At 39.8% G+C, this 23,751-nt stretch overlaps 2 protein-coding genes across 2 annotated transcripts in view; both read left to right on the top strand.

Annotated features, from left to right (window-relative positions):
* Positions 1 to 4,510, top strand: part of LOC137201242 (uncharacterized) — a 41,688-nt gene extending 37,178 nt beyond the window's left edge. The window contains exons 29-30 of the mRNA XM_067616188.1: positions 18 to 115; positions 2,440 to 4,510. Coding sequence (XP_067472289.1) covers positions 18 to 115; positions 2,440 to 2,760 — 419 coding nt within the window. The 3' untranslated portion in view covers positions 2,761 to 4,510. The remainder of the gene's footprint in view (positions 1 to 17; positions 116 to 2,439) is intronic.
* Positions 4,511 to 8,451: 3,941 nt separating this feature from the next.
* LOC137168368 (uncharacterized) lies at positions 8,452 to 12,174 on the top strand. Its single transcript, XM_067570914.1, has 3 exons — positions 8,452 to 8,968; positions 9,058 to 9,144; positions 9,837 to 12,174. The coding sequence occupies exon 3, from the start codon at positions 10,435 to 10,437 to the stop codon at positions 11,530 to 11,532; it is 1,098 nt and encodes a 365-aa protein (XP_067427015.1). The 5' UTR covers positions 8,452 to 8,968; positions 9,058 to 9,144; positions 9,837 to 10,434; the 3' UTR covers positions 11,533 to 12,174.
* Positions 12,175 to 23,751: the final 11,577 nt, after the last annotated feature.

The following is a 23,751-nucleotide window of genomic DNA, read 5'->3' as shown; positions in this document are numbered from 1 at the left end:
ATTTTTCCCAACTCTAGTGGAAGAAGTTCTGCAGGAGTTCCAGACCACAGTGGTAAATTGTGGGAACACAGCAACCAGTGACGACATTTGTACAGGATCTTTTACACTGGAACAGGTGAATAATGACAGAGTAATACATACCATTTGTTGATATAGTATTTCTCTCTATTTCATCAAGGTATTTGTGAGACTTTAAACATCATAAACGTTAGGTTCCAACAGTGGTAGAAAGTAACTAAGTCCATTTACTCAAATAGTGTACTTAAGTACAGTTTTGAGGTACTTACTCTGACGTCTTACAAAAAGCAGTGTGTAGTTGGGGCCACATTTCACATGTCTATGAGTTGTTAACAGCTCCACCAAGTAGTGATTTTTCCCTCTAAACTTCTCACATGCTTTCATTTCAATAAATGTTCAAATGATCCAATATTTCAGCAAAAATCAAAGATTAGAGAAAAAGTCCAAAAACTGAAAACAGATTTGTGTATCAGAACTTTGTTTTTTCTTCTTTCCTCTCCCATTAATCATCTCACGACCCCTCAGATTTATCTGCTGACCCTTTGGAGGGGCCCGACCCCTAGGTTGGGAACCACTGGACTAAACTAGCTAACTGTATATAAAGTAGTGTAAACTAGCTCCACCTCCAGCGGCTACAACAGTAACATGCTGCTCTAACACTGATGCTTCACTATTAATAATCTAATGATGTCATATATAATAATATATCAGTCAGAGGGACCAAACCACTACTTTTACTGCAATACTTTAACTACATCAAGCTCATAATACTTATGTACTTTTACTGCAATACTTTAACTACATCAGGCTCATACTACTTATGTACTTTTACTGCAATACTTTAACTACATCAGGTTCATAATACTTATGTACTTAAGTAGGATTTTTCATGCACGACTTTCACTTCTAATGGAGTATTTTTACATTGCTGGTTATTGCTATTGGTACTTTTACTTAAGTGAAGGATCTGAGTACTTCTTCAACCACTGGGTTCAAAGTTGTGGAATTAAATTTCAATTTAGCTGAGCACTCCTCATCCATGTTCAGATATGTTAGAATATAAGACAACATTCATTTGGAATCCTTATATGAAGGTTTTCCTACAACCTTACCAATAGTGGGACTAAATATGTAATATTTGTCCTGAGGGTGACACTAGAATAAAGGTTGGTTCATTCGCTACTCCCTCTAAACAGACACTCAGTAGTTTACTCTTTAGCAACAGTAAATTGAGGTTTCAAACACCTATCATCATCATTTTACGTCATCACAGGTGTAGAGCATGGACCATAGACTGTAAAAACTATGGATGTAGCCATTGTGGTCTCACCCATTGGTTTGTGAACTGCCGTTTTGAAGCCTCGAGTTTAGCGATTTAACTGTGGCCATCTTGGATTTGACCGTCGCCATGTTTACTTTTTGGAGCCAAAAGCGACCATATTTGGACGAGAGGGTGGAGCCGACCATAGTGCTAGTTGCTAGCTTGGTTAGCATGGTGCATTTGCAATCTTTAAATGAACAGTTTGACATTTCTGGATTGACATTACTCCCTTCCTAAGATGGCAAAGTCATGACCCCCCCCCCCCCCCCCCACTCTGCCTCTGATTGGCTAGTACTTGTTGCCTCACTGGTTGGGTTGGTTAGGTTTAGGCATGAGGAGTAAGATTCGTTTGGGTTAGGGTAAGAATATCAGGGTAAGCCAATCAGAGGCAAACTAGGGTGGGTTATGACTTCGCCATCCTAGGAAAAATATTGCTTATATTGTGAAAGAGACGTCTGTAAATCAGCGGATACAATTTTTTGAGCATCACAACCCCGTCAAATGACTTGTTTCACGATCAGAATTTGATCCATTCGGTCTGATCACATTTCAAAAGTCTGGAAGAGCCGCATGATTGAATTATTTTATCCCCTTTCAAGTTAGCTGGAGGGCTAAACTAGAAGTTAGCCATCTCAGCCGGCAGAAGTCTCTAGTGAGCATGCTCCATGGGAGCATCGGGCCCTTAGAATGTGTGCAGTTTGTTTCCAGGAAGTGTTTTTTTTGGCTTCATGCGCCACTGAGCAACTTAGGAATGAACAGGGGCCCGCCTTTGATGCTGTATTCGGTTCTCTTTATACATCTATGGAAGCTACACACAGCATACAGTTAGCCTAGCTTAGTTCAAAGACTAGAAACAGGGGGAAGAGCTAGCCTGGCTCTGTCCAAAGGTAAACAACACCACGAATTAACTTCAAAATTATATCATAATACTGATTCAATGTTTGCTGATTTCACCAAAAGGCAGATTTGCAACAAGAAAAATAAGAGGCAGATATTGTTTTTTTAATAGTTTCACAGAATGCTGTGACTGAATGTCCACACCAGTTATTTTAGAAGCTACATGTTGGACGTGAACTAATCCGTCTTTTCTGGTTGTTCAGGATGATTCTGGGGGTCCGATGATGTGTCAGATAGACGGCTCTTGGTTCCAGGCAGTTGTGTTGTCAGGCAACAACACCACCACCAATCAAACACGAGCAGATCCAGTGATGGTCTTCACCAAACTGAGCCGCTTTCAGAGCTTCCTGGCTCAGACTGTGGGAGCATTCTTATCTCCAGCCTCCACCAACAGCACCGCACCTAACAGCACTGTGTCCACTAACCAGACCACCACGACCACCAGCGGGGGCTCACCTGCTCACCCCTTCTTCTTCTTCTTCTATCTCCTCGTCTTCTCTGCGTTCCTCCACCTCACCTTATAGGAACCTACCTTTACCTCTAAATAGGTTTACATGATGTGACGGGCACAAATGAATGTAAACAACCATGAGAGATAATATAGGCTTAACGCTGCATTAACTAATCCATGACTCGATTCTGTCTTTATTGGTGACCACTAGGAATAGAGAAGTGAAGTGTGCTGGGTTACATCAGAGTGGTCTTTTAATTAAAGTCTCCTCTACTCAAAAATCTGGTTCCTGCAGTTGAATGTTTTAGCTTCACTGTGCAGAATGATGCATGTGCAGAGTTTGACACTAGAAGGCTGTTTTTCTCATTCAGCTACTGAAAGTGGGAAGTTTCTCTGAGCTCATTGTAAATGTAATTTTAAGGGGCGGGACTACAAGCATGAATTGTGACATCACAAATAATTTGGAAGCCAATCATGGTCCAATATTCAACTTACACAAGTGTGATGTGGAACAAACACTGAGAATGGACCTTACAGTGAAGTAGGAGACATCTTGTGTCCAGCAGGAAAACTTTTGAAATGAAAAATATTTGCATATTCATAGATCCTGGAATTTTTAATGAGGAAGAAGAAAGAGATGCCATTTTAAGGTTTTTAACAAGATAATTGAACTTTTTTTTGTGGAAAAACCATATCCGACATAAGTTATTATTCAAAGTAGGGTATTTAATATACATATTAAACCAAGAGGAATAATTACAGGGACCAATAACTCTTTCAGTGTACATTTTGGCCTGTGAATATATTAAGATAGAATTTAAAAATGTGAACCTATCCTTTAATTTAGTCACTTTTCCAGTATGAACACACTACACACTCAAAATCTGATTACAATTAGTGTGTAATATGTAATTGGGACACAGCTCATGTTTTGTGGTGAGGCAAACTTTTCAGGATTTTTTAGATTTTTTAGTTAAAGTGACACCTCCAGCTCACTTCTCTACTCTATTCCAACAATAAAACATGATTTGTGCTGTTCGTGTTGGACACAGTTTTATAATTTGGTTATTGTTGACCTTTTTTCTTTTTTGGCCAAATAAGAGATTCTGGACGCTAACTGCTTTCGGTCTATGAATGAAAGGGATAATGTGGGTGTAAAATGAAGAATTATTTAAGCTGCACTGAACAAATGTTTGTATATGTAGCCTTGCAGTTTTTTTAAGCTATGTGGTTTTTTATTGTTATTTTTTAATCAGCACAACAATGAAATATGTGTAATCTTATATGATTTTCACTTTCTGTAGTGTTTAGACGTGAATGATTGTTAAACAGGTTTTCCTGCAGTCTTTAACAAATGGACTGAAAAATCTTGAAGAATCATATTTTAGATGTCTGATGAACACAGTGACAATGATTTGCCTGTCCATCACCTACCTCATAATATGACAGAGCTACTGTACAATAACAGAGGTTACTACCTGAAAAGACAAAGCACTTAAACAGTATTTGCTTTATAAATACTTAAAAGCTGCACTTTAAATTGATGATTATTTTGCCTTGAAAGATAAATGTCAATTTCAAGTCTTACCAAGCACTGTCACACAAAACTGTCCAGTAAATGTGAAAATCTAAACAATTTTCCCGTTTGTCATGTTGTCATAATGACCTGCTTTAAACTGAAGTAAAAATCTTTAAAATTTTTCACTTGATTCAGTGACATATTTTTGTGCTGTGAGCCCACATGCTGTTGCTCTGTTTTATTTCTAAAAAGCGACACATTAATATAGCAGTTAATTTGTTTTGTTTACACAAATAAAGAAATGCACAGAAAAAGTGATTGTATGTGTGTTTAATCTAATACACAGCCTACATTTATAACTGCGCACTTATCAGGTTTGAATGTAGCAGCTAAATATAGGATGATTAATACATTTGTCCTTGAATTTTTACGTGTGTTGATCAAGACATGAATATTTATGTTTAACAATAAGACTAAGAGTTTATAGAGCCATGCTAGCGTCTAGAGGTGGACATGAATGTCTGTGCCAAAGTTCATGGTAATCCATCTTTTTTATTGTAGCGTACCACAAGATGTTTATTTCATTATGTAGTCTTTTTATTGTTGTCTACAATGGTTTAAAATTATTTTTTGGAATTGTCCACATGGTCCACATTAATAATAGTTTGCTTGTATAATCTGTATGTAGCTCTGTGGAATATATGCATGTATTGACACATCAGAGTCCTGAGGTCCCACCATCACATTGCTCTAAACAGAGCAACATAGAGAAACAGAGTCCTTGAAGGACTTGCACTTCAGAAGGAGGATCTCCACGAGACTACACGAGACAAGCAACAGCAAAGAAAGGAGAGACTCTCTACCAGTGGCACACTGGCTGCATGTGTTTTCTTTAAAGAGAGAGTTGAAGTTGAAGCAATCATGGAACAAAACTGGCAAACACTGAAGTAGGAAAGGGAACAACGGAAGGTAAAAAGTAAAAGTCTTTAAAAGAAAGTAAAAAGTTTTCCAAATGAGAAATACTCAACTAGCAGGACCTCAAAACTATACTCATCTGATGATGTTGACACCATTAGACAAATGTAAAATTCTTTCAGCAGTTTGAGCTTCCAACCCACTATTTCGATCTGATCCAAAGTGATAGACCAACCGACACCAACACTGTTAGTGTAGTGAAAAGTAATGAAGGAGGATACCATCTGCTGGTAAAAACAAAAAAATTGTTTGTTTATTTTTTAACATAAAAGGTCAAAAGAAAAAACTCAGTTAAAAGACAAGTAGTCTGGTTTAAGGTGCTGACCATGAACTGCAACATCCACAGTTTGAGTCTGGCCAGAAACCTTTGTTGCATGTGGTTCCCCATCACTCTCCACCCTCTTCTGTCATCTCTCTCCTGTAAACTTATTATTGAGGCTTTCCAAAAGTCTAGTATCTGTTTATGTTCTAATAAGATGCAGCATGCTCTACTGTTGTCTGTCTGATCAAATTATTTCATTTTTGTTGTTCAGAATCTCATCTGTACCTCAGGTTATGAGTGAGTTACAGACATGGCAAAAATTATTGGTACCCTTGCATTTTATTAAAATAATGCACCATTCACCCTGAACAGTGTTGAAATTAAAATATATTTTAATATAATTGATTTGTAGTGATACTTTAAGTAGACTATTGTGTTGTAAATAGTATCACAGGTGTTTTCAATCTTATAATCACTCATGCAGCTAGTTTAAAAGGAAAACATTACTCACTCTGCTGTTTTGTGCCACTGTGTGCATCACATTGAACATGGAAAACAGAGGGAAAACTAGAGAGTGGTCTGAAGACATTAGAAAATAGTCAAGCATGGTCAACATAACGGTTACAAGACCATCTCCAAAGAGCTTAATGTTCGCGTGACCATTATTTACAATATTATTAAGAAGTTTAAGGCCCAAGGAACTGTAGCCAACATCTCTGGACGTGGTCACAAGAGGAAAATTGGCCCGAGATTGAACAGAAGGATTGCTCAAATGGTTGAGAAAGAACCAAAGAAAACTTCAATACAGATCCAAGCTGATTTTCAAGTTCAAGGTACAGTAGTTTCAAAGCTGTAATAGGAATTCAAAAGTTATTAAGTAATGGTCTGATACAATAGGATTTTGTGGAAAAACTATTAAATGTTCAATTTCGATACCCTAAATCAGAAGAAGATGGAGGGTGTGGTTAAAATAGTGAGTGGGTTTAGTTACACTCTGAGAGAAGCCAATTGAGTCTAATAATAAGATAAATGCAGTGCTAAAACTATCATTATCAATGTCCATATGAATATTAAAATCACCTACTATAATTACTTTATCTGTACTGAGGACTAAGTTTGATAAAAACTCTGAGAATTCAGATAAAAATTCAGAGTACGGGCCAGGAGGATGGTACACTATAACAAATAGAATTGGCTGTTAAATTTTCCAGGTTGGGTGAGAGAGACTAAGAACAGAGCTTTCGAATGAGTTATAATTAAGTTTAGGTCTAGGGCTGAGAGTAAATTCATTTAGGCTGACATATTCTTCATGATACAGCCAGGTTTCAGTAAGACAAAATAAATCAATATGATAATCTGAGATTAGATCGTTTACTAATACAGCTTTAGATGACATGAGATCTAATATTTAAGAGTCCATTTAATTCTTCTATTTTGTTGTACTATTGCAGTGGTGGTGTTAAATTTTATCAGATTTTATAAATGAATCCTCTTCTGTTTACTTTAGATTTAATTGATTTAAGTGGTTGGGGGACGGACACAGTCTCTATGTGGTTTTGGGTGGGTAACTGAAGCACAGAGAAGTGTGTAGGACTGCAGCTCTGCCTACTGGTCACAACTCTAGGTTGTCATGGTTTTCCCCCTAAACTTTATTTAAAAATGCACAAAATGTCATGCCAGCAGGTGTATTCCATGTATACCTTTTATGATTGGTTGGTTTGTAGACCTCTATGTAGGTTGTGGCAGCAGTCACATTTACATAATTTGGTCTTAAATTTCTGACTTTCTGTATTTCCCTCAGGCTGTCTCTGGTCAGCAAATCAGCTGTTGGGCTCATATGTTTTAGTGACATTTCGTGAGTCACAATGTGATGTAATTGGAGTCTGATATCAATTAAGATATATCATTATTATTATCATCATCATCATCATCATCATCATCATCATCATCATTGTTATCATCTCCACTGTCGTTATCCCACTGATATGTGTATCACTGGAGCATATCACTGCAAAACTTTCAAAACTGACAAACTGAATGAAGCATGAGTGATGTTTGAAGCTTTGTGACGTCATCAGTCACATGGTTTTCTTCATTTGACACAAACTCTGACACATACTGTACTGAAACTGTGCGCTTCCCATGACTGAAACAAGCCTCAGAGCTTCGCTGTCATCCACCCATCACTTGCAGAACATCAAGATAAGATGTAAACTGATTCTAACAAAAATCTGTCTTTAATGACCAAAATGTTTTCACAGGGTTGGTTTTGTCTGATAATAAGTGTAATATTTCTTTAATTCAGGCCTTTCTTCTTTTTCTTCTTGTATTTAAGTATTTTTCCATTATGTAACATAATGTCGGCTCAATACGTCAGTAAATAATTTGTGTAAAACCCTTCCTGTACAAACACACACACACCTGTTCATCCTATAGCTGTAGTTCATTGGTCGTTCATGAGGTAATCAGTGTGTTGTTATTTCCAGGGGTGACCGCAGACAGGAGCGGCGAGGTCGTCCCTACTAAACCACCTCCTCCCACCTCAGTGCAAAGAGCAGTATGTGTACCTCTGTCCACACTGGGCCCAGCCCCACCTTTCACCTTTTACATAACTCTGTTAGCTCTCACTTTGATCCTCTTGATTCACTGTGTAGAAAAAGGTGACTATCATTGTTCTTTATGTTTGCTCTTTTTAATGTGACTCACTTTATTAACATAAACACTCTTTATTCTGCTCAGTGGGGCCTCATTTATAAAAACAGTCTCAGGACCAAATTCTAAGAAACTTTATGCCCGAAACCTCATACAAAACCCGAGATTCATAAAACGGATGATGGAAGGTGATAGTGGAAGACGAGTTTCTGAATTTTCTTGTTGTCAAAATAAGGATACTAAGCCACAATGAAATTGTTTTGCTGGCTTCACACAACTTCTCATCGGAGTGGATTCAAGAGTCCAAGAGGCTCCTATTTGAAGTTTGTTCGAATACTTCACAATGCTGTGTGTAGCCCAGGCTCTAAAATGACACCCTGTAATATTAGAATTATCCCTTTAAAATAATTCATCTTAATTGAGAAGTTAATAATTCATTGAAAAGTCGTTAAAATCCTTGAAAACAATTCATTTTATTTTGAAACAAACAAACAATTAATTTAGGTTGGTTATATACATTAAGAAAATAATAATACGAAGAACTATTAAAAAGTGTTGGTATAAAAATAACATTTGGAGTTAATATCATTCAAATAACTCATATAAATGACTACATCTGTTAAAAGTTGTTTAAAATCACGAAACTATGTGCATAAAGGGAGAAACACAGCCAACATTGTATTTTCCAAGCAGCAGTGAAGGGCTCAGTATGACAAGATCCCCAAATAACAAATCAATGGACCCCACTAGTCCCAGGTGATCGGCTGCAGTTCCGCTTCCTGTTATAACTTCCTGTTTTAAAAAACAACCTATGCTGGCTACCTCGAGTGCTGTTGGGACATAGAGAAAATAAAATCTTTTGTCATCCGTTGGGTAAGAACTAAAAATGATCTTCTGAACGAAGTAATATTAATTCTAGATGATGTTAAACAGCGCCTGACCGCCATACTGTTGCATTTAAGATTGTAAAGCAGCGTGAGAGGCCGGATGATTTTCGCGGGTCTGCCGAGGTGAAATGCTGTAAACCTCATTCATACTTTGACTCAGCGGTGGGTGAAAACACTATAAAACCTGTTAAGATGACTGTAAGGCAGCTGATATTTATGTTAATTGGTGCTGATAGCCATTAAAAGGTGCTAATAGTGCTCTATCTGAGACTGTGTTTTGTAATGCTAATAGCGTGTTAACTTGAGCCTAGCCACTTAGCTGGCATGATTATTTGGTGTTACGTGCAATTTATGTTTATTTTATGTTTATGGTAATTAAAGAGGTTAATATTTAGTGCAATCTCTCACTGTTACCGGTGCAAGGAGAGACAATTAAGCACGTTAAGCCTTAATGCCTCACATTACTATTAATGCTTACTGCATTTGATGCAATTTTGACCAAATTAAAGGGGTACTCCACAGTATTTTATTTTATTTTTGTAAAATGTACTTTTGTCAGTTACTTGTGTAACCACATAATTTTGAGTATTTGTAGATGGTTATTAATGTGTAATTGAACATGATTATAAGAAGCACTTTGAATGTATTTATAGTTACACAACTACAAATGAACACTTGAAACTAAAGATATATTTTTGTTGTACAACTAAACCTTTTTGAGAACACGATTTGAACTAATTAATACAAATTAATATTAATTGGTAATAATTCATGGGAGATTAGAAAATGAACATGATTTATGCAGACAGTATGAATGTAATGAGATATTTGGATCTCATCTGGCCTGTCTCTAGGTCAGGTTTTTGGTGATACAATAAAGAAAAAGGGGACGCAGCCAGTACTTCCTGCCGGACTCCTGCAAGGCTTCAGATCCCTAGATCCAGAGATTCCCAGTGTGAACTGGGTGGCGAGCCGAACCGAACCACTGGTATTGAACCTGAGATGCGTGCAGGGTTCCTTGGTTTCTCCTTTCTCACAGACTGTGTGGTAGGACTAAAATAGACAGTGATACACTGACATTTGGTCGGAAAAAGGGCCCCATCGCAATAAGGACTAACTTTGGGAACAAAGGGTATCTTTTGTTTTATTTTGCCGGCTTTATTATTTTAGTTTGTTATTTTTCATACATTGTTCTTTCCAAAAAAGCTGTTGTATTACATGTTGACTTTTCAGCTTGAAATAACAAGTGGCCACAAACATACAAACCATTGTGGTCTGTGTCATTATTGATGTTCAAAATATTGGCTCTTAAAAGCTTAGTGTCTTCTGTTACTGGTCCAGTTATTACTATTGACTATTACTTACCTGTGCTCTGTTATTACATCGTAACAAGGGTTACAGAACTGGCGAGCCAGCTAGGAGCCAATTAATTTGAATATCAATACTGAAATCATGTCCAATATGGACTTTGTACAAAGGTATGGTGTTAGAATCCCAAATGCAGTTATTGTTAATGGTCTGACACAGATAGCTGATCAAGATGAACAGGTAATTGACTATCTAAAGAAGTATGGCAAAATTGAGAGATCCCTTGTTGTTGATGATCTATCAGACAAACTCTACCAAAACCTGATCGTTGAGTACTCGAGTGGTTCAGCCTTGGAAGGCTTAGAACCTCACTTGTCGCGTACGTACACAGTACATAGCAATCCCCCCATTGCCTATGAAGTAAAGACACTAAGCGGTGTGTACACTACTAAGATCGGCAGCAATGTTACCAAGACATATCTGGCTGAGCTCAAGGAGCTGGCTAAGCAGAGTGGTAAAGATTATGGTGAGGTGCTGAAAGAAATGATGTCTCAGATCGGTGAAGATGTTGAAGCTATGCAACCCCGAGCTGAAGGCCCTCCCCCCATACCTGCTGAGCCCACTGTCTTCATACCATCACCTCTGGGCCCTGAGCAACAGCCTCTCATCTCATTCTCAGATATATCACCAAGCAATAATGGCTTAGGTGCCACTGACTCTGCCCTACTCACTAATGAAAAGAGATTACCATCCCTTTCGGTAAGTGATATGAATCCACCTGAAGTCCAGAAGGTCGTGGTTGAGCACATCGTACGGAGACAGGATGCTGTCCCACAAGTGCAATCCCCAGTGAGACTCCGCTCCTTCTCTGGAAAGGCCCCCAGACCTAATAATGAAACCGACTATGATACTTGGCGCTCACATATTGAGCTGCTCCAAACTGATTCCAGCATGTCCCCCCTGCAAATATCCAGAAAGATCTTTGAGAGCTTGCTCCCGCCCGCAGCTGACGTTGTCAAAGGGCTACGGCCTGTGTCACCCCCTTCAGCCTATCTACAGCTACTAGACTCAGCTTTTGGCACCGTGGAAGATGGGGAGGAACTTTTCGCTCGATTCCTGAACACCCTCCAAGATCTGGGTGAGAGGCCCTCCGCTTACCTCCATCGGCTGCAGCTAGTTTTAAACCTTGCGATTAAAAAGGGGCGGGGTTGTACACGAGGAGGTAGACAGACACCTTCTTAAGCAGTTCTGCAGGGGGTGTTGGGATAATGCCTTGCTCAACACCCTGCAACTCGAACAAAAGAAAAGTAGTCCACCCTCATTTTCAGATCTCTTGCTAATGATACGCTCTGAAGAAGACAAACAGCAAGCGAAAGCCAGTCGTATGAAAAAAACATATGGGTGCTACAAAGCAGAAAGCCCAGTTGCAGTTCCATGGTGCATATGCCTGTGTGCCAGAGGAGAGTCATGAGATCGGCCTCAGTGCTATTGAGGACTTGAGGAAACAGGTGGTTAGTCTACAGAGTCAACTAACCTCATTCATGCAAACGAAAAGGACAAAGGGGGGTGGCGACAAGGGAGCAGCTGGGAAGTTTCAGAGTAGAGTATCAGGGCCAGATGATGCCAAGACAGACATGCGAGAACCGATCAAAAAGAACCCGGCAAACAAACCCAAACACGGGTACTGCTTCAACTGCGGGGAAGATGGACACATTGCTCCATCTTGCACCAGCACAGCAAACCCAGCTTTAGTAGCTGAAAAGAGGAAGCAGTTTGAGGAAAAGCAGCACAGGTGGGAAACACAAAATGGTCCCAGCCCGCCTTTAAACGAGTAACAGGCCCTGTTGCGGGACAAACAGGGGCTGAGGAGAGTCAACAACATCCCCCAGAATTCTTAGCGCTAAAGTGGTCAGTCACTGAAAAGTTCAGCTATTACCTATATGGTAACCATTTCACCGCTGTTACTGATAACAACCCGCTGACTTATATACTGACCTCAGCAAAACTGGATGCGACAAGCTATAGATGGCTGGCAGCACTGTCCACATTCTCATTCAAACTTCTTTACCGGCCTGGAAAGCAGAACGGTGATGCGGACGGCTTGTCCCGTAGGCCGCATGGAAAGTTGGAGGATGACCTCAAATCCCAGAAGGAGAGAGAACGTATTCTCCAGTTCACCCGAGATTACCTCTCTGATCCAGAAAACATTGACGCAGTCGATCAAGCAGTCGTGCAAGCCATCTGTGAAAGGCAGCTTATCTACAGTGTCAATGATGATGAAAGTAGCGCTGATAATGTTGCCCTAGTTGAATGTCTTGCCATCTCTGCTAATGCTGTGCCCGACAGCTATGAGCAGGAGGGTCAATGTGACACAGTTCTGACCAGCCTGCATGACCATATGGGTCACATGGGAGTGGACCGTACAATGGATCTTGTAAGGTCTCAATTCAGGTTTCACACCATACGAATCAATGTTTGGGCGCCAGCCTCGCCTGCCGGTTGATCTGGCATTTGGATTACCAGTGCGTGGCAGCCAACACACATCACATTCCGAGTATGTGCAAAACCTTAAGTCACGGCTCGAGGAAAGCTACAAACTAGCCATGGATAACGCTGCAAAGACAGCACACAAAAACAAAACACAGTTTGACAGGCGCGTGACTGCTTCAGACTTGGAAGCTGGAGACCGAGTACTGATCAGGAATGTCCGCATCCGGGGGAAGCATAAGATCTCAGACAAATGGGAGTCGATTGTCCATGTAGTGGTGAGCAGAGCAGGCACCCTTCCTGTCTATACGGTTAAACCCGAAAACAAGGATGGTCCTTTAAGGACACTGCATAGAGACTTACTCCTCCCATGTGGATACTTACCTACAAAGGAAAGCATTGAACCTGTTCAGCAGCCTGCAAAGCACAGACCAGCAACTCGTGTAAATCCTGCTGTAGATGCCGATCGTTCCTCGGAGGAGGAGGACGATGAGCTCATGCCAGTCTACTGGTTCAACCAACCCCCACAAGCTCAGGTCCCTGCAGTGCATGAGAGCCCAGTACTGCCTGATCCACCGATGTCTAACGAGCAAGATACACAGCATACTGAACCTCCAGATGTATGTTCTGTCGAGAGCCCAGTGAATGCTCAGAATGCTGATTGCACTCCCGAAATTGACAAACAACCTGATATGTCCGATTGTACACCAGACACTCCCCTGACACTTGACAAACCTACCAGCCGTCAGGGTGACACTGAGTACCTATCTACTGAAAGAGTAATTCTAACCGAACAAATACATGAAACAGACCAACCCAAAAGTGTATGCCTTGGGGAAAAAGAAAACTTACCTGATAATGTTGATGACATCTGGAATGAACAGCTTCCAGTGCTCTCTGACATGTCAGAGAGTGAAGAGGAGAAAGGAGAGGATGGGTCGGATGAAATAGAGACGGAGACTAAAGAGGAGACAGAGAGACGAACAGGAGCAGATACCTCTGTCAGAAGATCAGAGAGGAATCGTCAACCATCAAGGCGACTTGATTATGCTGAACTTGGAAACCCCTTTGTCACAGTGGTTAAATCGTTCTTTCATGGACTGACCACAGCACTAGCAGGTGCTTTGAGTGAAGCTGAAGACTCCCTATATTCCCCTGTCCTGCCCTCTCAGATAAAACATATTTGATCACTGCCATGTACAGGGATGTACATGAGTTCAGGAGGGGAGAGTGTAGCCCAGGCTCTAAAATGACACCCTGTAATATTAATAATATTATTGTAACCCTTGTTACCTGTAACAAGGGTTACATGTGTCTTGCACAAAGGCCCACAGAAGGACATTAACAACATAAAAGCATGTTTGAAAGTGCTTAATGAGTGCAGAGAAAACATTCCCAGGTTTGTTTTGCACTACTTGGATGAGCTTCCACCTGTCGGGTTTGGCAGCATGGACGTCTCGGCGCTGCTAAGCAGACTGTCTGGATGAAAGCCCACTCCCTGTCCAAAGCTTCCAAAAATTATACAGCCAAACTTGCACCACGGTGGATTGGTCTGCACCATATTGTGGAGTAGGTAGACCCTGTGAATTACAGAATTACGCTCGAGGACACGGGATGAGATCTGAGAGTGGTCAATGTACGTGACTTAAAAGAGTGTCACCCGACCTGTGCTGCGGTGGAAGCTCAGGAGAGAGAAGCTGTAATGCACATTTTTATGGACAGATGAATTTATAGGTTTTTTGTGAAATTATGTGAAAGTAAATAAGGAGGCGGTGTTTTATTATATGTGGGGGGGGGGGGGGGAATAGCAGTCACCCCAATGTTTAGATCACCTGTTGTGCGGGGACTAGCTCCCAAATAGTAATTGAGGACGGCTGGGTTCATTCCTTCATTCCCCTCTTAGCCAATCAGGGTGTGACCACGCCCTTATTCTGGGGTTATAAGAGAGGAGAGGAACTGCACTCTGTTCTTTCCTCAACTGGTTGCAGACCTCATTTGTAGAGATTGTCAGACAGAAACTCTAGTCTGTTCAGGCCCTTTTGAGTTTTCTTCCCTGTCTTTTGCCTCCCTGATTTGAGGGTACCTTGAGGAACACTACAAAATAAACCTTTCAACTAAGTGACCTGCGTTGGGTCTCTCTTATAACCCCAGAAAAAGGGTGTCGTCACAAACTGATTGGCCAAGAGGGGAATGAACCCAGCTGCCCTCAATTACTATTTGAGAGCTAGTCCCCACACCCTGCACAACAGGTGATCTAAATAACCCTCCAACCAACCCAGAGGGATTTCGACATACAACTGTATAAATTCGGAACAGGGAAATGACAGAAAGTCCCACGAATGGGGTGACTGCTACACAACAAAGGGTCAGTTGCACTCATACCTTGCAGACAAATGCCCCACAGGATGTCAAGTCTTGCTGACACAGATGATTTATTGTATCACGAGTCCACCGTGAGATGTTATGTCTGTGTCTCATGAAGGCTCTCTAGGATAGCCAAATATTTTAGCCATTTGTAATCAAGAAACTTATGACATTACCACTGATGTATAACTTGCCTTGTCATATCCTTACATTTGCTTATGTGGTCAGGGGTTTCATCTAAGGGGTCAACGTAAAGCGCCCACTTCTCCTTTGGATAGATGACCTTCATAATACATATGAAGTCATGTAAAGGGGATGAATTATCAAATTAAAAATCATGCTAGAGTACCACACAAATGTCTGGACACTCCTACACATGGTTCAATCTGATCTATGGTAGTGAATGTAAATTCTCACCACAAGTGTCCAGTGCCGTTTGTCACAGACTGGTGCTATGGGGACATCGTAGGTCATTGGGTCAAGCTGAAAACATACACACACATAATGAATGAATGAATACTTGTGTGTATTGCAATCATGTATGAACAGATTTTGATAACAGTCAGCTTGTTTAATCCCTTGAATGATCCTTGCCACATTGCAGTCATTTGAAAGGAGTCAATAAGATAAAACTCTGTTTCCTCTTGTAACTTCACGACAGCATGAATGAATGCATTCACACCGTAAGTGACAAATGTGGAGTTACATTTTTGCCAAAAAAAATATTCAAGCATGTAAATGAAAAGACTTTATGCATGCAGATACCTCACTCTCTATTTCCCTTCCGGGGGCCAGATTTTGCAGGTCTGTGGCAAATATCTTGTATGGTCTGACTTTGCGGACAAGGAGACTTGTGGACTCGGTGTGAAAGTGGGAGACCTAGGACACCTCAAGGGGCTGGGCTGCAGTGCTGGAGAAGGAGTGGAAGTGGCAGTGGCAATCCATTTAGCAGGGCTTCGTGACTGTGGTTTCTTGAGATGGTCAATGTTGGGTTTTTTTTTTGTTTTTTTTTTCTTCCCCAATGGTATTTCCTTTTGGTGGTGTTAGATCAGCACTTTTTCCCATCAATATTTGATATTGTGAATGGACCCAATAAATCAGCCTCTAATTTCCCTCCCTTTCTTTGTTCCTGACAAATATTTTTCCATAGCGCTCAGTCCCCCACCACAAAGCAGTCATCCTCCCCCTTTGATAACTTCCTCTTCCACACCCTTCCTTGTCCTTCTATAATATTGACCTCCACTTTAGCGTACACATCTTTGAGCTCTATAGTTCGGGTGCATGGCTCCTCATTTTCAATCAGTGCATAAAGATCTGCAACACTGGTGTAGATAAATAAGCAAAAGACACACAGCAGAGAAATGCATATGTTACCAAAGCAGTTCCTATTGTAGGTAAATGCCATCATACCTGCCACTTGTCTGGAATTTCAGACAGGTAACAGGCCTCCCTTCCATACATGAGAAAATAAGGAGAATATTTAGTGGTTATTTGTTTTTTAGTGCATAGTCCAAAGACAGTTGGTTTGATATTACTGTCCCAGTCACTTGGGTGATCCTGCACCATCTTTTTCAAGGCCCTGAAATTGGACAAATATGGTCAGTCTCTAGAGAGACAGACACACAAAATATAGATACACAAAATGTAGAAAGTTGTATTTTCACCCTTGAATGGTGCCATTAAGCTTTTCCACCAAACCATTTGTTTGCGGGTGGTATGGTGCACAGAGGCTTCTGTCAATGCCAAGCTTGGAACACAAATCCAGGTTGAGCTAGCACAAGCATTGAATATGAAAATGAAGAACATACATTTTTATGCAATACCATGCTGTTTTTCCCAGTGTTGCTGTGTACAAAAAAAGAGTAATATCACATCTCAGAATTTACTTTGTTGACAAATTCTTTTCCTCGGTCAGTCAGAATTCCTTTTGGTGCACCATACTAATAGAAAAAATCCAGAATGTAGTCTCACTTCCTCGGCCCTCTTATTTTTTTAGTGGATAGACCTCTAGCTATTTAGTGAAATAGTCCACCATGACACAAATGTATATGTGTCCATTGTTTGAGCACTTCAACTTGCCCACAAGGTCCATCCCCACAAGTTCAAAGGGCTCCGACACCTTAAATGCAAACAAAGCATACCATCAAGTATAAGACTTCTATGTTAAACATGTTTAATTTAATGAGATCATTCACCTCGATGGATTTATACTGGATTTCATCCTTTATAGATGCCCTCTTTTTTTTGACAGTCATCACATCGGGAATCTAATAAAGCAAAACAATTGAGACACTCGGATATGAAATGTGTAAATATTTCCATAAGATCCATAGAAATATGGAGAAATAATGTACTCACCCATTTTGTGATGTCTGCTTTCATAACAGACCAGTCATACCGTTGAAGGATTGCATGCATGGTCTTGTCCACTCCACAGTGGGCCCCGATAGCACTGGCATGAAAGATGTTGTTTGCTTCATGTGGAGTACAGACTACCTTAGCAAGATGATGCTGCTGCTCATCACGCTTTCTGTGGCACTGGTAATACAGTTCCCCATCTAGGGATTTTATTGCCATAAACATTTGAAATGACATTTAAAATTCAATAACGCAATATATACAGTGCTGTTGTGTGGTTTGCCTTACTTATTATTTGCTAACTCTCTGCCCTTCGTTTAAGAATGTAACGCTGATTCTTGGTGAAGTTTGGAGGGTAGATGTTTTCCAGTTTAAAGTCAAGGATTTCCTTCACTTTCTGAGGGTCCATTGCTGGTTTCTTTACTAATCCGCTATTCAGTTGCCCACTCGATTGTTTGCAAGCCACTATATTGCTACTGAGCAAAATTCCTGTGGAGAGGATGGAATGGCCTGCCAGCAGTCCTGACCTCAACCCCACTGAAGACTTGCGGGATCAGCTTGGGTGTGCTGTTCATGCCAGAGTGACCAACACAACCACGTTGGCTGACTTGTGACAAATGCTGGTTGAAAAATGGGATGCCATCCCACAACAGTATGTGACAAGGCTGGTGACCAGCATGAGGAGGAGGTGCCAGGCTGTTGTGGCTGTGTATGGTTCTTCCACATGCTACTGAGGCTCCTGTTTGTTAAACGAATAAATTGTTTAATTGCCAATATGTCTTGTTTCTTCGAACTTCAATCATCCAATCCACCAAACAAGAGTCAATGTTAGAATAAGCTGTTTGGCATTGGCACAGAAGATTTGGCATATTTTTCATGGGTGCAAGCCTCATACTCAGCTCTGCTGCTCATCCCACAAATGCATGTTCCTTACAAATGTGGCACCATTTAAAAGGGAAATAAACAGGCTTTCCAACGGTATAAGATTTATTGCCAAGAAGCATTGTTACAACAAAGAAATAATCTACCAAACACAAATTCCCTTAGTTTTTGTGCTATGTTTATATCAGTGAAGCTTGGCACACAACTTCATGGCTTGATCACTGCATATGCACAGCTGATGCACATGACACTTTAGATGCCATGTAGATTAATTATGATCTGGCTACTACTGACCATATACCCTTTTCTATGTTAAATTTTGGCAATATACCTAGTCTATCATCTATTGATAGCAACATAAGTGCGGGGAAATTAGACTGGTCTAATTTAACACATTTCTCAGACCGACACCCTGTTGGATGTATTGAACTACCAAAAGTTGCTACTGTTTGTTGTGATATGAACTGCAAGAACCTGCAACGTAGTAATGAGTTAAGTTTTATGTATGATTCCATTGTGGAGTCCCTCCTTATCTCCAGCAGGCCTTTTTATAAACATAAGTCTAATGTGTACCATGCTAAACTGGGTTGGAATGACAAGGGCTTCATGCTGAGGCTTGAAGGGCTTTTAAAGCATGGGTAGAATCGGGTAGATATAAACACGGTCCCTTATTTGAACATAAGAAACATGCAAATGCAAATTTTAAATATGCCCTTCGATTTATTAAAAGGAATGAGAATACAATGAGATCTGACTCACTTGCCAGGAAGTTGCAAAATAATAGTAATGATTTCTGGAAAGAAGTCAGAATAATAATTGTAAAACATCATTACCATTGAATATTGATGGAGTAAGTGGCTCAGAAAAAAATTCTCAGTTGTGGCAGAAACATTACTACGATCTGTTCAACTGTGTTAAAAGCAATTCATTTAATGTGGGCAACACAGACAATAATGAAGATGTGGTTGTCACCCCACAAGAAGTCCAAGATGCTATCATGAAGCTAGGAGATAATAAGGCATCTGGTATGGATATTATAACTGCTGAACATTTAAACCTTGCTAGTAAAAAACTCTACCCTTTTGTTTGCTATTTGTTTTACTGGGCTATTAGTCCATGGTATTCTACCTGACTCTATTTTTTCTGTTTATACTAGTGCCTGTCATTAAAGATAAAGCCGGTAAACTAAACAGCTCAGAGAATTACAGGCCTATAGCCTTAGCCAGCATTCTGTCCAAAGTGCTGGAGAGAACCCTACTAAATAGGCTGGAACAGTACATCCTGACTTCTGACAACCAGTTTGGCTTTAAACGTAAACATGGCACTAATATGTGCATTTGCCAAAGCCTTTGACCGTATAAATCATGAAAAACTATTTAATAAATTGAATTAAATTATTTTGAAAGAGGTGTTCCTGGATTTCTAATTAGAATCCTGGTTTTTTGGTACACTCAACAGACGATGCAAATTAAATGGGGAAATTCTGTATCTGCTCCATTCCATGTGAGTAATGCAGTTCGACAAGGCAGCATTTTGTCTCCTTTTCTTTTTAATATCTATATGGATGATCTGTCACTGCAGTTGAAAAGATGTGGAACAGGGTGTATAGTTGGCAATTCTATCATTAACCACCTTATGTACACAGATGATTTGGTGATTTTCTGTCCATGTAGTGCTGGTCTTCAACAGTTGTTGAGGGTATGTTCACAATATGGTATAGATTTTGACATCAAATATAATGCAACTAAGAGTAATATTATGATATAGAAGTAGAGAGGACAGAAAATTAGTATTTCCTGATTTCTTCCTGTATGGCATTGCCCTTAATTAGTGTAATGAAGCTAAATATTTGGGCCATTATATAACCGATGATTTATCAGATGATAGGGACATTTACAGACAGTGTTGAAAGTTGTACGCACAAGCAAACATGTTGGCTCACAAATTTAGTATGTGTTCAGTAACTGTGAAAATCTCTCTTTTTAAAGCTTATTATTATATTATAATTTAGGCTCTGCAGAAATATTTAAAAAGAGAGAAACACGACAGCTAAAACTAGTTATTAAGGTTCCTCATTGTTTCGGCGTCTGTCCAACTGAGCTCAAGAGTTTAAATCCACTTATAAAACGGGTATGACATTTAACAGACCTTTTACAGTTCTGTTTTTAATTATCACTCTGTGGCCACTGTCAAAATGTTACTTGCAACCTGTAAGCAAGCAGGGATGACGCTGAACTAAACCAACCACTGTCTCTGCAGCACCATGGTGCAAAAGCTTTCAGAGGCCTTGAAGCAAGAAAAATAGTGTCTGTGACACAAATGTGAGGTCTCTCTGCAGAAGAACTACTGGCAACTGAAGTTCGTTGTCCGGAGAAGGTGGAGCAGCATCCTCACCACACCAAGCAACGCATCTAACAAAATGAGTCGGCCTCTCGTTACTGCAAACACTTTGCAATGTGACCCCAGTGACACTGAAAATTTACTCCATGGGTGAACAATTAATGTGAACATTCAAATTAATGTGAATAAATAAACTCTGGTTAGATTGCTGACTAGCTTTAATGTTAGTTTAGCAGTTTACTAACGTTGCATAGCAACCACAGGCAGCTGGGAACTACTTTCATATAAATGACTCTAGTAATGTAATTGTTAACAGTTTTTATTGGATTGTGTCCATAATTTCTATATTAAATATTTGGTAACTGTTTTATAAAAGCAATATCTCACTCTTGGCAGTGGTATATTGTGATTACATCACAGAGAAGGGGGTTGTCAGGCCTCCGTTGCACTGGCTGAATATATTGCTTAAATGTCTCATGAGCTCAGGGTCATTTTGAAAAGTTGTCTGCTCTCAGAACTCTTGACACTTAAGAACACAAACATTTTTTATCACATACTGTATCAGTGTTATTTGACACTGCACACTTACACGACTGTTGATTTTGGCTGTACGACAAAAAACATCCCTGCCAGAGTTGAAACCAGACCTCTGGTTTACAAGATGTTTTCAAATGACGCTGCCAAACTGTTATCTGTTGTACAGGTGATGTCAAAGACACAAACACTCATATTATTACCCCTAATATTTAAGGAAATAATTAAGGGAAATGTTTATTGATAAAGCTGATTGGGTGGATTCCTTGAATTTAAATCACTTCAGATTGTTTCTCAAACGTTACTTTGTTACTAAAAAGCATCTTGAAAGATCACAGACTTCATTATTAATACATTTGCTTCACATTATAAAACCATTACTTTGCATATGAGAATTAGAATTTAGGTTTATTTCTAAATATGTTGTTGCCTGCTGACAAATGAGATGTGTTTGTTGATTTTTGTCTTTAAAGGTTTGATGTTTCCTGAAATTGTGTTTTGTTTTTTGTTTTTGTTTGGTTTTTTTTTTAATATTTGTCAATTTCTGTGGTTGTTACAGGATGTTTATTGTGGATCAAACTTTACACATTTTTGGCCTTTAATAACCTGTGAGGTGCAGCTCTTCTGAGGTAAATATACAGCTTGTTGTTCTGTTGGAGCATGAAGTGACTCATTCACTTTTTAAATCATTCATCATTAATCTTCTTACTGGTACTGGTACTGCACTTCTACATACCTGCACATGTAACTGCACTTTAATCTCAGCGACACAGACTTCCTTGTTGAGCTCAACACCTCTGAATGTTTGTGGCCTGTAACTGGCAGATCCGGTTTGTCCTCACAAAAGAAAACGTCATGAGTGTTTCTAGACAAAACACAACCTTTGACAGATAACAATCTCCTCTAAAAAACCCTATTATGGATGGTCAACCATTATGTTAAGCGTGTACAGAACAGTATGTTTCTGTTTCACAGCTGTACAGAATATACCTCAGATGCCTTTTTAATGGCTGCACTATTAAATCAAATAAATAAAAGAATTAAAGATTTCTTGGAAGTTTTCATGTTTTATTGTTTTACAAAATTGAATCAAAGTAGATTTAATATGGCCTTTTTTCAGTGATGGAAAGTAACTAAATACACCTTTGTGTCATGATCCTGTGTCTCCATGACCTGCTGCCACTCTCTCTCCCTGTGTGTGAGTGGAGAAAGGTGTGCTGGAATCAGAGCAGAGCCAAACCAGCTGCACCTCACCTCAATAATCAAATACTCAGCCCTACCACTTCAGCCCTGCCAGATCGTAGCTTCTGTGCCAGTCAGTCTACATTTCGAGCCAATTTTATGCCATCACCAGTTTTCTTGTCAATGCCTGTTTTGCCCTTGCCTGACCCTGATTCCCGTTTCCCCGCAATCTAATCTGCTCTTTCTCAATCCCCTCATCTCATTTCGTCAGTCCTGTTTCTTTGCCCTGGACCCTCACTCTTCCCAGTTTCCAGCCTAAGCCTCAGCCCCAGTTTCCCAGTTTCCAGCCCAAACTTCTCCAGGCCTGGATTCCCTTTCCCTAGCCTTCAAAATTAATACTTTATTCTTGTCATATCCCTGTCTCCTCGCTGTTGAGTGCCTACACTTGGGTTCACCTGCTTTGCCCCACACAACACTTTGAGGTATTTGTACTTTACTTGAGTATTTCCATGTGATGCTACTTTCTACATGTCAGAGGGAAATATTGTACTTTCTACTCCACTACATTTATTTGACAGCTTTAGTTATTTTTTCAGATGAAGATTTGACACAATGGATAATATAACAAGCTTTTAAAATACAACACATTGTTAAAGATGAAACCAGTGGTTTCCAACCTTTTTGGCTTTTGACGTCTTACAAAAAGCAGTGTGTAGTCGGGGTCACATTTCACATGTCTATGAGTTGTTAACAGCTCCACCAAATAGTGATTTTTCCCTCGAAACTTCTCATATGCTTTCATTTCAATAAATGTTCAAATGATCCAATATTTCAGCAAAAATCAAAGATTAGAGAAAAAGTCCAAAAACTGAAAACAGATTTGTGTATCAGAACTTTGTTTTTTCTTCTTTCCTCTCCCATTAATCATCTCACCACCCCTCAGATTTATCTGCTGACCCTTTGGAGGGGCCCGACCCCTACGTTGGGAACCACTGGACTAAACTAGCTAACTGTATATAAAGTAGTGTAAACTAGCTCCACCTCCAGCAGCTACAACAGTAACATGCTGCTCTAACACTGATGCTTCACTATCAATAATCTAATGATGTCATATATAATAATATATCAGTCAGAGGGACCAAACCACTACTTTTACTGCAATACTTTAACTACATCAAGCTCATAATACTTATGTACTTTAACTGTAGTAGGATTTTTCATGCAGGACTTTTATTTGTAATGGAGTATTTTTACATTGCTGTATTTGTTCTTTTACTTAAGTAAAATATCTGAGTACCTCTTCCACTACTGTTT

The sequence above is a fragment of the Thunnus thynnus genome, chromosome 17 (assembly GCF_963924715.1).
Source record: "Thunnus thynnus chromosome 17, fThuThy2.1, whole genome shotgun sequence".
Classification (NCBI taxonomy): Eukaryota; Metazoa; Chordata; class Actinopteri; order Scombriformes; family Scombridae; genus Thunnus; species Thunnus thynnus.
Note: the sequence above shows the minus strand (reverse complement) of the source record. Positions and strands in the feature narration are given on the sequence as shown.

What these genes read in the sequence shown, in the direction of transcription:
- LOC137168368 (XM_067570914.1), top strand. Translation starts at nt 10,435, where the DNA reads ATGTCCAATATGGACTTTGTACAAAGGTATGGTGTTAGAATCCCAAAT.